Source organism: Tenrec ecaudatus, chromosome 6 (assembly GCF_050624435.1).
Source record: "Tenrec ecaudatus isolate mTenEca1 chromosome 6, mTenEca1.hap1, whole genome shotgun sequence".
Lineage (NCBI taxonomy): Eukaryota > Metazoa > Chordata > Mammalia > Afrosoricida > Tenrecidae > Tenrec > Tenrec ecaudatus.
In genome coordinates this window covers 90,801,431-90,819,344 of record NC_134535.1, presented here as the reverse complement: position 1 = coordinate 90,819,344, position 17,914 = coordinate 90,801,431, and the positions used below count along the sequence as shown (strand labels likewise).

The 17,914-nt window shown below is 41.3% G+C and overlaps 1 protein-coding gene across 4 annotated transcripts in view; it reads left to right on the top strand.

The window, feature by feature from the left end:
• TMEM117 (transmembrane protein 117) overlaps positions 1-17,914 on the top strand; it is a 641,682-nt gene that overhangs the window by 527,799 nt on the left and 95,969 nt on the right. For all 4 annotated transcript variants that reach the window (XM_075551848.1, XM_075551846.1, XM_075551845.1 and 1 more), the window contains exon 6: positions 9,755-9,914. In XM_075551848.1, coding sequence (XP_075407963.1) covers positions 9,755-9,914 — 160 coding nt within the window. The remainder of the gene's footprint in view (positions 1-9,754; positions 9,915-17,914) is intronic.

Genomic DNA, 17,914 nt, shown 5'->3' with positions numbered 1-17,914 from the left:
ACACTAGCTTGTCTGAAAATTCCTGAAAATGAACTCATATTAACATGTCTGACCAGGGTCCACATGGAAGGCGCTCAGAAGGCTAACACATCAGTTGGAAAGACTCCCTGCCAGGGTCACATGAATTCTGCTAAAACAGAAGCAAGAGCGAACATCAAATGCACGATGAAGTTTGGGTAGGAAAATGGCAAATTACAATTGTTTGACCAAAAACCGATGGGGACTGTTCCCCATGAAGTCAGCCATTCGCAAATGGTAACTCATTTTGAAAAGGGATGAGAGGGTACTTAAGATGAAGCCCGTAGCAGCAAGCCATCGCCTCAATTTTCAGGGGGGAAATTAATCTTCTCCATGAAGAAGTTGACGAAGACCAATGATTGACACAAGAAGCAATAACTAACAGCATGGACATCGCATCTGGTTCTGCTTCCACAACTTGAATGGGGGACAAAAGAGAGAATTCTCTGCTCAATGGGTGCCCAAACGACCAAACCCAGTTCAGCTGCAGACAATAGCAGAAACATTAGTGGGGATTTTCTTCAACTGGGCCTAGGATCCTGAAATATTTCTTGGAAGAATTCTAATGGGAGATGAAACATGGCTTTACAAACATGGACAAAACAGAAAACAAGGCACGGAAGCGGTCCAGTCGAAACAAAAGTGGGCTAATCAGGAGCAAAGTCAGGATACTAGTTTTGGGAGATACTGAAGGCATTTTGCTTCTTGGCTTTTTGGAAGGTCAAAGAACAACATCTGCTTATTATGAGACTGTTTTCAGAAAGTCAGTTAGTCAAAGTTTTAGGAGAAAAATGCCTGGGAAAGTTTTACCAGAGAATCTCTCTCCTCGAAGACAACACTCCTGTTCAAGCCTCTCTTCAACAAGGACAACGTTTAAAAAGCTTCAATGAGAAATCATTAGGCATCCACCTCCAGTCCTAACTTGGCTCCTTCTGACTTCTTTTGTTCCCTAATCTTAAAAAAATGAAAAATTCTTTAAAATAGACCCTTTTCTTCAGTTAGTAGTATGAAAACTACTGTAGTGCCACTGACATGGTTAACTAAACAAATCTGTGAGCTCTGTAGGTGTGAACTGAATAACTCATATTACCTACAAGTGTCTTCACCTTCATGGAGTATATGCTAAGAAATAAAGTTTATGTTTTTTATCCTTTTGTTCCATTTTTTTCCACAAGCTTTTCAAAGTCCCCTAGTATATATTCATAGCGTGCTTCTGAGAAACACATTTGCAATAACCAAAGTAATGAGGCTACACTTATTATCTAAATAAACTTTAGTATATATTTATCTCTTCTTTACAGAGGTGGTTATTCTCTATATTGACAAAAATGTGATAATTTCATTCATATTTGTTTAGTTTCTCACAAAAAATGACAAGCTGGAGGAAAAGTGTTTAAATTCCATTATTTTTATGTTTGCTTTAATAATATTGGACATTTTTCTCAATTGTAATACTTATTTAGAAATTCTCCTATATTCAATTAGTTCTCTTAAATTTATATATATATATATATATATATATATATATATATATATATATATATATATATATATATATATATATAAAGTATTCTTAATGATAAGAACAAAACCGAACTCACTGCCTTCTAGTCAGTGCTGACTCATAGCTTCTCCCTGTGGGCTTCCAAGACTGTTTACTGGAGTGGAAAGCCCAGTCTTTCTCCCTCAGACCGCTGGTGGTTTCAAACTGCTGACCATGTGGATTGCAGCCCAACTCATAAACACTACACCACCAGGACTCCTAATTATAGAGCAGATAATATGTGACTTAAATTTTGGAGGTATTGAGTCAAATTTCTTGTGAAATTGTCGATTTTAATCAAATGCATGTTTTAATGGAGTTTATTTTCAAACAATGGATTTAATAACTCCGTTTTTCTAATCATAGGAAGAAAAAAAATCTAATCAGGTTTCCACTAGATTCGATATATCGAAGTACGATGTGATTGTAAGGTGCCATCGAGTTGAGTCCAACTCTGTACAACAAAGTGAAAGCCTGCCTGGCTTTGTGGCGCCCTCACCAGCAGTCCTCTGTCTGAGCCCATCGGCGCAGCTGCTGCATCGGTCTCACCAAAGACCTTTCTTTATTTTGGAGGACATTACACGTTACCAAGGGTGATGTCCATTTTCAGGAATGGTTCCCTCTTTGTACATGTTCAAGACACGTGAGAGAAAGCATTACCACCTCTACTTATAAGGAGCATTCTGGTTGACTCTTCTGAGATGGATTCGTTCATTTCTCTGGCACTCTGTGGTATATTCAGTATTCTGCACCTTATTCATTTTCTGACTTTGACAGGCGTGTGAGGCTTATGAAAATACCATGGCATGCATTAGGTACTTTAATTTGTAACACTGCAGTGAGGTCCTTTTCGGCAAAATCACTCTGTACAATGCACACAGATTTGAATCCAGGTGACATGGAATCTTTGACAACTTGACCTTTTCTCTATTTATCACGATGTTACTTACCGGTCGAGTTCTGATGGTTTCTGTTTTCTTTCTGTTTGAGGGGTCGTCCATACTGCAGGCTGTAGTCTCTGCCCTGATCTGCACAAATAAGTGTGTTGAGTCGTCTTGGCTTTCAGCAGATTATTAATGAGCTTCCTTCCAAGCCCAAGGCTTAATTCGTCTTCATTTAGTTCAGCTTTCTGGATTATTTGTTCATTGGACAAATTAAATGAGTATGGTGAAAGGATACAGCCCGGTCACACACTTTTTCTTCTTTTAAACTATGCAGTATTCCCGTGAGGAGTCCTGGTGCTACAGGGTTTACAATTTAGATTGCTAAGTGCAAGGTCAGCAGTTGTGCGCCACCATTTGCTCCTTAGAGAAAGATGTGGTATTCTTCCATAAAGATTTACAGTTTCAGAAACGTACAGGGGCAATTCCACTAGATGGTCGCAATGAGTCAGGACTTGTTCCCTGGCAGTGCATTTGGAGTTGAGCATCCCCTTCTTATGTCTTAATGTCTGGATCTTGATCAGAGTACAAGTTACACATGAACACAGCTAGATAGTTTAGAATTCCCAGTCTTCCCAATGTGATCCATAATTTGTTATGATTCATGCAGTCAAATACTGGTAAGGAAATAGAGGTAAGCATCTTTCTGGCACTCTCTGGTCTAAGCCAAGATTCATTTTATGTCAGAAATTATATCACTTCTTCTAAAGCCTCTTCTGAATCCAGCATAATTTCTGGAAGGTCTCTATGTAATGTTGCAACATTTTAAAGTTATCTAGAGCAAAGCTTTAGTTATGTGTGATATTAATGATGTTACTCAATATTTTCCACATAGATCACCTAAGTTTGGAATAGGCACAAATACGGATCTCTTTCAATTGCTTGTCGAGGTTTTCCAAATTTCTTGACGTCAATGAGAAGAGCCTCTTCTGCATTGCATCCATTGGTTGCAACACTTCAGTTGCTGTCTGTCAATTCCTGGAACCTTATTTTCCAACACTGTCTTCATTGCAGCTAAGCTTCTTTCAATGCTATCAATTCATCTCCAGAAATAGCTGCACATCCATCAATTTGTTTTGATACAGTGACTGTTGATTCCTTCCATCTTCATTTGGTGCTTCCTACATCCTTCTATCTTTTATCCGTAGAATATTCAATATTGCATTTTGAGGTTTGATTTTTCCCTCCACTTATTTCACATGGAGAAGTGTCAAACAGACTCATCCTTTTTTGGTCTTCTAATTCTTGGCATGTCTATATTTAATTATAATTTTTTTCTACTTGAGCTGACCTTTGGAAACTTCTGTCCAATTCTTTTATTTCATCATATATTTTGTTAGCATTCACTACTCTACTTTCAAAGCAAGTCTCTTCTGACATACATTGGGCTTTTCTTTCTTTCTTTAATAGCATTTTACTTTCTTAATGTAGATTTAAAAAAATCATTTTATTAGGGACTCATACAACTCTTATCACAATCCATAATACATCAATTGTGTAAAGCACAATTGTACATTCATTGCCCTCATCATTCTCAAAAAGATTTGATCTCCACCTAAGCACCTGGCATCAGCTCCTCACTTTTCCACTCCCTTCCCGCTTCCCCCTACCTCATGAACACATGATAATTTATAAACTATTATTTTGTCATATCTTGCCCTGCCCCACATCTCCCTTTTTGGTTGTATGTCCCCCAGGGAGGAGGTCACATGTAGATCCTTGTGATCGATTTCCCCTTTCCAACCCACCCTCCCTCTATGTTCCCAGCATCGCCACTCACACCACTGGTCCTGAAGGGATCATCAGCCCTGGGTTCCCTGGGTTTCCAGTTCCTATCTGTACCAGTGTACATCCTCTGGTCCAGCCAGATTTGTAAGGTAGAATTGGGATCATGATAGTAGGGGAGGAGGAAGAATTTAGGAACTAGAGGAAAGTTGTATTTTTCATCGTTGCTACATCGTACCCTGACTGGCTTGTCTCCTCCCCAAGACACTTCTGTAAGAGGATGTCCAGTGCCTAGGGACAAGGGAACAAGTGATCCAAATCGGTGGTGAGGAGCGTGTGGGAGGCCTGGTAGGACGTGATCAAGGGTAATGTAACCAAGAGGAATTACTGAAACCCAAATGAAGACTGAGCATGTTAGTGGGACAAGAGGAAAGTCAAAGGAAATAGAGGAAAGAGTTGGGAGGCAAAGGGCTCTTATAGAGGTCTAAATAAAGTCATGTACATATGCAAATATATTTATATATGAGGATGGGGAAATAGATCTATGTGCATATATTTATAGTTTTAGTATTAAGGTAGCAAATGGACATTGGGCTTCCACTCAAGTACTCCCTCAATGCAAGAATATTGCTTCTATTAAATTGGCATTCTGTGATGCTCACCTTCCCAGCACAGCTGCTGAAGACAAAATGGGTGAATAAGCAAATGTGGTGAAGAAAGCTGATGGTGCCTGGCCATGAAAAGATAGAGCCTGGGTTCTTAAAGGATTGAAGGTAAACAAATGGCCATGTAGCTGAGAAGCAACAAAGCCCATACGGAAGAAGCACACCAGCTTGTGTGATCACAAGGTGCCGAAGGGATCAGTTATCAGGCATCTATGAACAAAAAAATCATAATTGTGTGCTCACCTCCATGATATGATTGCTTGTCAGGGAAGCCAGCCCTTAACACATCATTACAGGTCCGGTAGGCACAATTGTACAGCGATAATAAGTAAAGATCATAGTAAAGTTATAGAGAGCATGAAAGAAAGATGTATTGAAATAAATGGAGTCAGACATAATTCATAGTAGCATGCTCACCTCAGCCCCGCTTGGTGGTCCACGTGGCGGGAGAGAGTTTAATTCTAGCCCAGGCTTTTTATATTCTCTGGGGACATGCAAACCCCCTAATCACAGACGAGGACATACATCACAGGAAGGGGTTGTGCTATAGGTAATACAGTGATGAGGGGGTGGTCTAGGGAAATACATGCAATAGGAAGAGGAAGGAATGGGGGTATACATGTGGCAAGATGAGCGGATCCTAGGTTTAGGATGGTGGCCTAACCTTGGTCACCCTTGGGCAGATTTGACCTTTCTGGGATCTCCTCCAAGGAAACAGACAACTACTATCCTTATCAGAAGGGAGTGGGTCCCATTTGTTGTGGGATAAACAGTGGTGACTGCTTGATTTAGATGGTTGATAGCTTTCAGGGAGAATAACCCCTAACCTACTTCTCATGACCTCCAAGTGTATGGTCATTCGAAAGCAGCTGTTTGGCATATATTTGGGCGAGACAGCTTGGGAGAATTCCTTCTGTATCTCACAATTGCTGAAGACCAATGGGTGCATAAGTAAATGTGCCGAAGAAGGCTGATGGTGTGCAGCTATCAAAAGATATAGTGTTTGGGGTCTTAAATGCTTGAAGGTGAACAAGTAGCCATCTAGCTAGCTCATAAGCAACAAAGCCCACATGGAAAAAGCACACCAATCTGTGCGATCACGGGGTGTGGAAGGGATCATGTATCGGGCATCATCAGAACAAAAAATCTTGTCACAGTGAATGAGCGGGGGATTGTAGAGTAGAGATCCAAAGCCCATTTGTAGGCCACTGGACATCCCCCTTAATGTAGATTCTTTGACATCATCCCCAAGCCCGTCAGGTTTTCAGTCATTAGTGTTCAATGTTCTTGAGAATGTTACGGAGTTGCGCCCAACATAGACCACTGACCCACAAGCAGTTGTAAAGTAACAAAGCAAAACTTTATTACAGAAAGACCAAAAGACAAAAAGCAAACCCGGGTTTGGGCTACAGCATGGCCACACAGGGTCCAACACTGCAGCCCCGAGTCAAATTTTTCTTTTCTTTTTATAATCGAAGCTAGTGCGGTGGGGAGGGGTTGAGCAAGGAACAGGAAATGGGGTTTACACAAGATAACAGGGATGCAGGTAGTTCGGAGGCATGTCCTGCTCAGCTTATCTTGGACCAGATGATCTTGCAAAACTTCTTGCTTACATTTACGAGCAGATATTTGTAGGGTCACAGTGACTTGCTTTTCTAAAATAACATACCTCTCTGAGAATGGGGGATGGCACTTAGCTTTTCAAAATGGAGTAACTTAAGACAAATTGTTTTATTCTATTAAGCCGTAACAGAGATGGTATTTAAATTCAGGTGGGGTGGACTGCAGGCCATAATTTGCCTTCATGGAATTGTTTTAATTTACTTCCAGCTTCAATTTATACTTGGAAATGAGCAATTGATGATCTATATATTCTGCAGTTGGTCTTATTCTGACTGATAATGAGTTTCTGCAGCTCCTCCTCCCTCAGATGTTGTCGAATTGATCCCCATATTTTCCATCCAGTGAGGCCCACGTATATACATGACATTGAAACAGTGTGTTTCCAATGAATAAGCCATTAGTCTTGGAACATAGGATGACAAAACTTTGACTCACATACTTGGACATGTCAAGAGGAAAGACTAATCCCTGGAGAAGGATATCGTGTTTGGTCAAGCAGAAAGCCAGCAAAAAGTAGGAAACCCCTCCCTGAAATGGATCGACACAATGCTTACCACAGTGCACTCAAGCTTAACAACTGTGAGGACGTCACCGGACCATGCAGTGTTTTATTCTATTGTACAAATGGATCCTATGATCTACAGCCAACTTGATGGCACCCCAAGAAGCCGTTGCTCTCACAAATTTCTATTACACAATTCTCCACCGTTGTTCCTAACATCAGAGCTATGCTTTCCAATTACAACTCCTTTGTTTCCAACTTGCAAATTCCGATCACCAGTAAATACCAATGCCCTTTGTGGCACATTTGACCAATTTTAGATGTCCAATGTTGATTTAAAAATATCGGTTTCCTTTCATTTGGCATTTGTGGTTGTGTGTCGATCTGAATAACAGTCATACTAACTTATTATCCTTGTAGGTGTATCCATGTTATCCTATCACTGACAGCTTTGACTTCAGAATAGATTGTGAAATGCTGTTGTTTTGTAGATGACCTTGGCACATGAGTTAGTTTATTGTGCCAAGCTGGGCGATAAACACATGTGGGATTAATTGAAGGGCGGAGGGATAAATGGTTCAGTGAACCTCACTCTTCTAGTTCTCGGGTCTCTTGCTTTGTGATGGTTGGACCAGGGTGCAACTGCCTTTGCAGTTCCCTGCTTCAGCTTGCAAGGCTCACTTCCTGCAAGACATACCTGAGAAGAAGCCACATGGACCTACCCTGATGCAGCCCTGGGTGCTGGAGCACCCATGTGGAGACCCCTGCCAGCGCTAAGATGCTAACACATTCACTGACTCGGCTTTCCTCCTGCAGTCGGCATCATTGTGTGTGTGTTTTGTGAGATGGAGGAAGACTGTGTAGATTGGTGTTGGACATATGGGTTAATATTGGACTTGTGGGCTTGGGCAGCACTGGGTTGGGATGTTTTCTTGATGTGCACTTACCCTTTATATAAAACTCTCTCTTATACATGAGTTTCTGTGGATTTGTTTCTCTAAAGTCCCCAGTCTAGTACAGTACAACTCCTCTATTTAGCATTCTTGTTATAATAGACCACATGGTTATCTCATACAAAATGGCCCAAACCAGGCCATTTTAGTTCACAGATATCTACCTGTATGTATTTCTAATTTGTTAAGACTTTCAATTTTCCTAGTTCAGGCCTCATGTAGTTCACACTCTCATTAGTAGTGAACATTTGCCACCATTTCTTCTCATGTAGAGTGTGTCACATCAGCGGAGAAAGGTCCTGAGAACGTATTCCATCGTGCCATTAAGGTCAACTCTACGTTGACAAGGTAGCTCTTCCAAGTCATCCTTCCAGTGCCTCTAACTCAGGACCTCACCTTCCAGCACTCTTTCACCTCCTAGTCATAAAGAGTTAACTGGAATTCACAAAGTTTTCATGAGGCAATTTCTTCAGATGGAGGAGTGGTTCAAACAATATACTCCATGCTTGAAATAAAATGTTAATGAAAAGAAAACCCAAAGTATCAGTTTATACATTTGATTGTGCAAATTTACAATGAGAATTCTAGAATGATTAATATTAATATTTTAAATGATGATATTATGAATTATTAGAAGATGTATATAATTCAACTGCCAAAACGAGTGTTTTATTATTTTACAGTATAGCATTTCCATGTGTTTCCCTTTCACTTACCAGTTCCTTTCTCTTTTGCTTCTGATTAAATTTATTTCAATGTAATTGTTGTAATTTTCTTTTATGTGACTAAAAAACGATCCAGATACAAATATGCCTTTAAGAACAGAAAACAGTATTATAGATAATTCTGACAGATTTCATTTCCAATATCCATGTTTCATATATACATTGAATATTAACATCAAAGACTAATTTTAGTATTTCCTGATTTTTACAAAAAACAAAACCTGATAATTGTTCCAATTTCAGCAAGCATTCATTGAATTTCACCTTCATATAATTATGCCAGATGTTACGCTACAAAGGCACAATTTCAAATTTCTCATAACTTTTGGCAAAGAAAGAAAGATCAGACAGAGCAAAACACTAGTCCATAAGACACCTACAATATTTGCCCCATGAGGCAAAGGGACTATACTCTGTGCAGATGGAGATGGCACCTCTGTGGAGCTCCTCAGACAGTAGGAATTGTGACAATAACAAGAAAGAAGTTACCCTGCCACTTACCACCCTCCTGTCTCTCTCCTCCTCTGCTCTGCCCCAAACGCAGAAATCGATCTATCCCTCTCTTCTGTAAGAGGATACGAGATCCCACCTTTCAGCATCTGCCTTTTGCTCCCACACTTGCTCTGTGTAATATGAGCCACCCACAGTATTCTCTTTGGGATTCATATTACACTAACCAAAGTCATTTGCCATCTTTTTGTTGCTAATTATTTATTTCCTAATCATTTTCTTAATGTCCTTCTCATTTTTTAATTGCTTTTGAAAGAAAGCACTTAATGTACTTCTCTTCTTGTCCTCTATTTGGTACCTATGCCTTGGGATACACCCTGGGGGAAGACAATTTGTTAATTGGCAAAATGGGCATGCGTTCTTTTAAGTGATAGCATTTCCACATTTCCCATTTCTTTTTCTCTCCTTTCTTGTTTCCAAAGAAACGTATTTTAATATACATACAGTTTAATGGAGTGCATGCTCTAGGCACTCACTATAGATGCCCGAAGCTAGACACTCACCATAGATTTCTAATGTTCTGAAATATGAATGGCTTGTTTCTTGCAGGACGGTTCTCTTTACTCTGACTTCCGCAGTAGTTCTTGTCATCACGACTGACTGGATCAGCTGGGACAAGCTGAATCGGGGATTTTTGCCCAGTGATGAAGTTTCCAGAGCGTTCCTGGCTTCTTTCATCTTGGTCTTTGACCTTCTCATTGTCATGCAAGTAAGTGTCTTTGCATGCCTCTCCTCTCACTGCAGCAGGTTTAGGATTTGTTCTAAATCAGCAGTTGGTTTTCAACCTGTGGGTTGCGACCCCTAAGACCTTTGGAAAACACATATTGCCAATGTCTTAGGAACCAAGACACCACTCCTCTATTGGTCTCTGGGCGGGTCCACCCGCGTGCAGTTACCATTACCCATGCTACACCATGCTTCAAGACAAAATTTCATTTATTTGTCATTAGAAATAAATATTTCACAATATATAATTACAATATATAATTGTTCTTATGATTAATCACTTTGCTTTAATTATGCTCAATGTGTAACAATGAAAATACATCCTGCATATCAGATATTTACATGACAATTCATAACAGTAGCAAAATTACAGTTATGAAGTAGCAACGAAATAATTTTATGGCTGGGGGGGTCACCACAACATGAGGAACTGTATGAAATGGTCGCGGCATTAGGGAGGTTGAGAACCACTGCTCTAAGTTGAATAAACCCTCTACAGACTTGGGTTCCAGAAAGAGAGAGGACTGAATAGCTGGAGCTGCTCATAATGGGCCATTCCAAAATTTCATTTCCTGCTGGTGCTTTCTGCCCAGGTTTCAAGGTACAATGCAAACAAACAAACAGAAAAACACTAACAACAATAACAAAAACATTGGGGGGAAAAAACCCCTGCTGTTTAGTAATGGAAATCTGCAGAGATGTAGACAATAGAAAGCCAGCAAAGCAGGGGAAACAATTGGTGAAGCAACTCAGGGTTTTAGGATAGTTGAAGTGGGACGCTGCACAAAAAGTAATGCTTTTTCTGCTTATGGAAATTATTGCTTTCTTTCAGTATTCCCAGAGATCATTCCATTTTCGTGTAAACACTATGGCCGCCCTGCTTAGCAACAGATTGCTTACACAATGGTACAGCACAAACCAGTGTTGCTGGGGAATCGGGTGCGAATTCTATTGGGTCTGGAGTGGGTCAGAAGAAGACATTAGCTATTGTTGGCACTTTATCTGGCTCCGTAAGAGTCCATCCATTTGCTGGCATTTTCTTATTTCTCTCAGAGGCAATGTTGTTGTTTTTCCTTCTTGAGGTGTGATAAGACACTAGAGCAAATGCTATGACTGCTGAAGGCAAAGGAAATGCCTTTGTGTTCTGAATTGATGGGGGATTTCATGATATAGCACATTGCTTTTCTTATCTCTGGAGGCAAGGACAGGTCTTTATAGAAGATATTCTGTGGTGTCTCAGAAAATAACCATCTCTCGGGGGGGGGGGGGTGGTATGTAATGCATCCTGAGTGTGAGATTCAAGTTGGCTCTAGCTTGTGTCGCAGTTTTAATGGATGATCATTTCAAATATCAAGTTGTAGGCTTTAAAAAGATATTTGCAAACAGAAAATCACATTTGATGATTAGACCGTCTGAAACTGCATGTATTTTGTTCTGGTTATTTCCAGTGGGGTTGGCAGGCTGGAGAGAGCACTGGCAGCATGTAGATCCCCCTGAAGAACTGAGGACCATTGGCAGAGAGCTGTACATTTTAACCATGGCCCCTCTGAAGGCAGGCGTCATGCATTAGCTCCTAAAAGAGCAATTCCGATCTTCTTTCATCTAGTACTCCCAACTAATATTTTTCCTAGTATAGAAAGGTACTTTGGTCAATTGTCTTACTGGGTTTTTTCTGAGCCCACCATGGAGTTGAAGAGATAAGTAGCTGATTAAACCACTCTTTGAATCTCCTTAAATTTGGAGCAGTAAAAACATAATATTCCTTTTTTCCCATGACCATCTGCCAAATTCTACATAAATTAAAATTTATGTAAATTTTAATCTGGCTTCTAATAAGTTAAAAAGTAATCCAGAACTCTGAAAGGAAACACATAATAGTCCAACTGATTGATATTATGGGTCACTCAAAAAGTATTTAATGAAGGAAATAGGGAACAACGGAAGGATAGTCGGGATTTATTTGGTAGAGCCAGTGGCATTGGGAAGGGAAAGACTGTCTAGATGGTAGAGCTCGCATATAAATTGAAAGCCAGTGAAAATTGCTGTTCAGAGCGGAGCCAGAGAACCAACTGACAGAAGAAGGAAAGCTTGTGTTGAGGAATGTATCAGTTTGGACAAATTTGGCTACAAGTCACAATAGCCCTGCCAAACTAGCTTAATCAAAAGAAATGATATACTACTGCATTATAAGGGTGTCCACCCGAATTAAAGAGAAATGATGCAGCTCCATCTTGGGTACATATCAAAGGGGACGCAAACATGCAACAAAGAACTTAGATGCAGCCTTTTCTCTCATGTTTAACTTGTCTCTTCCGCTTTCTGTTTCGCTCTTGGGGAATGCCAGCCCCCCAAACTAATTGCGGGTTCGATAGGTGCAATTGTACGGTATGTGTGTGTATGTATAATTATTATTATTATTATAAAGTCATAGAGAATAAAGAGAGATTGAAATAATGGAGTCAGACACATTTCATGGTAGCATGCACACCGCAGCCTTGCTTGGTGGTCCACATGGAGAGAGGGAGGCGAAGCAGGACAAGGGGAAAGGGAACAGAGGAGTGAAGGTGGGTGGGTGGAGCGGAAAACCAGGGAGAGAGAGCTTCTTTATTGCTAACCAAGGCTTATATCTCTTTGGAGGGGCATATAAGCCCCCTAATTAAAGGTAAAGACATACTTCACAGGAAGGGGTTGCGCTATAGGTACTACAGTATTTGGAAGGGGACAGTCTAGGGGTGTCCATGCAATAGGAAGGGGAGGGATTGGGAGTGCACTTGTGACAAGATGGGTGGATTCTAGATTCAGGGAGGCAGCTTAATTTTGGATGTCAGTGAGCCTGTTTGACCTGTTCTCTGGCTCTCTATTTAAACCATTATCAGTAGGGTGTGAACCCCACCTACAGGGACCAGACTGATGGCCACAAGCCTTTAGGGGGAAATAGCCATGGTCCTTAACAGCAGGGAGTGGACCCTACCTGTGGTAGGACCAGATGGTAGTCTGGCAACCCAGTGCCTTCAGGGATGATGGTGTAGAAGCATCTGACCTCCCACCACTTGCTGGCAACCAGCCTCTGATGTTCGGTATAGCCTTGGGGGAGACAAAGCTGGGGAAAAGTCTCTTGATAGTCCCACACACTCTCATTTCTGCTGCCTGCCCCCCTCTCATGGAAAAGCAACACTTTCAGCTTCTCTCTCACACAGGATCCCTATGAACCTCTCAAAAGCACCAGCCTATGGTTGTCAGACTGAATTTCAAATTTCTGGGAAAATCATCACCAGACATTTGGATTGGCCCATGCCTGTCTCTGAACTTAATGACTAGTAAATAGCATAGGAGGCTACAGGGGTTGGTGAACTGAACAGTCCTTAAATAGAAAACGAGGGAAAAGTTGCGTCTCAAACACCAAAGCTATGTGTCCAGCTTCAAAAGAAAACAAGAGCCCTGCTGCCTCAGTACTAAAGCTCTCAGCTGCTAACACAGAGATCAGTGGTTCAAACCCCTCCCACCCCCCATCAGCTGTTCTGCTAGAGAAAGCTATGACAACCGGCTTCCATGAAGATGACCTTGGAAATGCTGAAACCGTTCTCCTTTGTCTATAGGGTCACTCTGAGTTGGAATCCACTTGACAGCAATAGATTCATACAAAGAGAAATGGAACATGTGACCCCAGAGTAAGGCCCTTTAACTTTCTTTTCTCTTTCCCAGCACCCAGGGAGCCAACCAAGTCAGTGGATTCTTTCATTTTCTCTGCTCAGTCTTTGGTATTCTGATTCCGCTGCCTCTTTCTCTGCCACTGTTTAACCTTGACTCCCCTCCATATTAATCTAAAATAATCTCCATCGGACCCTCTGCCTCCGGACTTCTCCTTGTCCCAGCCCACCCTAATAACCTTCCAATCTACATCTCAACACTGAATGTCGTCAGGGAATCCCATTGCCAAATGTAGTGTAGCTGACACTCCAGGAGATTTCTGTTTGGTGCCCTCAAGCTTTGGCTGTTTTATCTCCCAGGCGTCTCCTAAGGATGAACGCTATCACAGAGTAAAGGACTTGTAACTTTGAGCGTGACCACAAACGTACTTTCCTAAGATGTCATTGAGGCTCTTTTCTCTGCCCTGATTGTGCTTCCCTCTCCAGGTCTAACAGTCCTGATTACTTCAATCTCTCCTTAATTCAATCAAATGATTACTTCTTCCTTAGAATGTCGGGCTACACTGCCACTGAGTTGATTAGGACCCGCACCAACCCACTAAGACAAAGCAGATACTGCTCCCTATAGTTCCCCAGAGTGTAAGTTTTTTTTAAAACCATTTTATTGGGGGCTCGTACAATTCTTATCGCATTCCATACATACATCCATTGTGTCACTCACATATATACATGTGTTGCCATCATCATTCTGAAAACATTTGCCTTCTACTTGAGCCCTTAATATCTGCTGCTCATTTCCCCCCTCCTTCCCCACTCCCCATTCCATCATGAACCCTTCATAATTCATAAGTTATTATTATTTTGTCATATGTTACACTGTCAGACATCTCCCCCCACCCTCTTTTTTGTTGTCCATCCCCCAGGGAAGAGGCTATACATAGATTTTTGTATTCAGTTCCCCCTTTCTACCCCACAGTCTCTCCACCCTCCAGGCATCGCCACTCTCACCACTGGTCCTGAAGGAGTCATCTGTCCTGGATTCCCTATGTTTCCAGTTGCTATCTGTACCAATGTACATCCTCTGGTCTAGCCAGATTTGTAAGGTAGAATTGGGATCATGCTAGTGGGGGTGGGGGGAAAGAAGCATTTAAGAACTAGAGGAAAGTTATATGTTTCATCATGGCTACCCTACACCCTGACTGGCTGGCTCATCTCCTCCCCACCACCCTTCAGTAAGGGGGTGTCCAGTTACCTACCGATGGACTTTGAGTCTCCACTCTGCACTCACCCACATTTACAATGATATGATTTTTTTGTTCTTTGATGCTTGATACCTAATCCCTTAGACAGCTCTTGGTCACACAGGCCGGTGTGCTTTTTCCATGTGGGCTTTGTTGCTTCTGAACTAGATGGCCACTTGTTTATCTTCAAGCTTTAAGGACCCCAGACACTATATCTTTTGATAGCCAGGTACCATCAGCTTTCTTCACCACATTTGCTTTTGCACACGTTTTTCTTCAGAGTGTAAGTTTTTATAGGAGCAGATGGCCTCCTCTTTCTCCTGTGATTATCCGGTGGGTTTGAACCCCTCCCTCACAGTCAACAATCCAACTGCTTAATCAGTTGTATCACCAGGGCTCCTTTGCTACAGAAAATAAAGTTGGTTGCAAAGGAAATTTCCTTCTGAGGGAAATTTCATCTCATGTTTCATTGAACATTTGTAGTCATGTCATTTGATTTTTTTCTTTTTCTTTTCTTTTCTTCTTTTTCTTGATTTTTACATGTCTCCTTAATTCATTCCATACGTATTTGACTTGTAGTTATGTCTCACCCACCTACCTCCTTTGAAAAATTGAGGCAAACATATAGATAAGGCATATAAGAAATAAAATATGTGGTGCTATCTAAGTCAGGCACACATAAAATAGGAAGAAAGCATTATAGGAGTTCACATCAGAAAGAGATCAGTGTGTAGACCAGAATAGTAGGGAAAGGCTTCAAGGAACAGATGAGACAGGAGGGCACCCAGACTTTGAAAGATAATGAATGAGAATTTTTTCCCAGGGTATCACTATACATACACATCAAGATATGAACTCAGGTTATTAAGTTAATTTCAGAAAACATATATGGATTCATCCCATAGTGTGTATCAGGTGCTAGGATCAGAGGTCAGAAGGAAAGGTGTTCAAAGATCTATAAGAATTTGTAGTATCTTAGAGACACTCACAATATAAGTGTAAATTGTATCACTTCTCGGCCTTTGGCCTAAGATCAAGTGTAGAGAAACCCACATGTAGTAGAATAAATGTGAGCATAAAAGTAAAAATGTCAAAATAGTGAACTCCAGTTGGAAGTGGCAAGTCTGGTGTCACAATGGAGGTTAATGACCCGATGGTACCAGAGCAGCCATGGAAACTCTCTCTTGGTGCTCTGAGTTGTGGAACTACACATGCTATTGTGAGATAATCTTTTGGGACAGGTAGAACACTCACAGATAGGGTGTGGATGAAAGCTCCCAACAAAACCTCCCAGGGGCCTTGGTTCTGTGACTTAGTCTTGGGTTGAAGAAGTACATGACCCCACCAGGTAGATGGGTGTGCAGTGGAACCAAAGAGAGCCGTTTCTAGAGAGGGTTCTGTGAAACCTGGTGCCCTGTTAACAGCGAAGACAATGTTGGCAACATAAAAATGACACAAAAGTATTAATTCGAGAGGCTACTTTGAAAAGTCTGGCAAGATTGAAACCATGAAGATAAGCCGAGTGGGAGATAGGATTTGCCTTTTCTCACTTTTGAAGATTATTATATAGTTGATAAAACTGCTGTTCAGATACCACACTATTAATGGGTATAATCGTTAGGTGGAAAAGGTCCTTTCAAGACAAGAGGTGCAGTCTGCTGGTTCACAGAGGGGTCATGGAGGTGGATCTGGCAAATTAATGGGCTGCGATGGAAACTTTGGTGAAAGAGGAGGCGATTGTGGTGGCAGCAGAGGTTATTAGGGATGACAGTAGGTATCTTCGGACGCATTGGTGGCAACTGTGGCAGTGGTCCTGGTTACAGAATTAGAGGGCGCTATGGTGGAGTGGATCAGGATGTGGAAACCAAGGTGGTGGACATGGTGGCAATGGTGGAGGAGAGGATGGTCCCTCTGGAGAAAGAAATGTTGTCAATGATGACTGTGGTGGTGGTGGGAGCTGCAGCTATAACTGATTTTAGAAATTAGAGTGGACAACAGCAATCAGATCAGGGACCGACGGAGGGGGTTAGTTTTGGTGGAGGAGGCAGTTTTGTGCTGGTGGTTATGGATCTGGTGGTGCAAGTGGTGGCTGTGGCAGCAGAAGGCGCTAAGAATTCAGCAGGGAAAGGCTACAGAGACAGTGAGGAGTCATCAGGAAAGCTGCAGGTTATTTTGAGACAGTCATTCCAAATGCATTAGAGCTGCGGGTCTCAACCTTCCTCATGCCGCGCACGGCCCTTTCATACAGATTCTCGTGTTGTGGTGATAGCCCAACCATAACATTATTTTCGTTGCTACTTCATAACTGCAAGATTGCTACTGTTATGAGTCATCATGTAAATAGCTGATATGCAGGATGTATTAGGTGACCCCTGTGCAAGAGTCATTTGACCCCCCCAAAGGGGTCATGACCCACAGGTTGAGAACCAGTACAGTAGAGGCACAGTAAAAATCTGTCACAGGAGAAGCAACCATCCATGGCCAGAAAAGTCGCTGCAGTCAACAGGAACCCCTTCTTGCTGAGGACACTCGCAGTGATAGTTTGCAAATAGTCCAGCTTTTGATTGATACCATGTTGTGTCAATTGGATATGCATTTCGGGGTGGGGGGTGTATGCTATAGCATTTTCTTTTCATTACATCAGGTATATTGCCCTGTGAATTCTGGTAGTGGTACTAGGTGTAAAATTTTAAGGCATTTCTAACTTTTCAAGTATTGTGTTCAGTTTTAGTACAGAAACTTCAATAAAATGCCGTTTGGAAGATGTTTCCTTGTAAAGAAACACCTTTTGGCTTCAACTTTAAGGTGAATCTGTGCTTGCATTCTGAAACCCTACTTTTGGCCACTGACAGGTGGGAAGGGTAGCTATTTGTATGCGTGCAATGTGTGTTTTAGGTAAACACAGGGTATTTCAATTAGTGTGTTTGTGAGTTTAATACTATTGACATTTACTTTCAATGAGCAAAACGCTCAAAATTCCCATTTGGTTTTTGTGCATTTTCTTTGAAAACTGTATTCAGATATGATTTAATGTATTAGCTTTGCTAAGACATCTGTGTACAGAAAATAATACATTTACTGAAAAAAGTACAAAT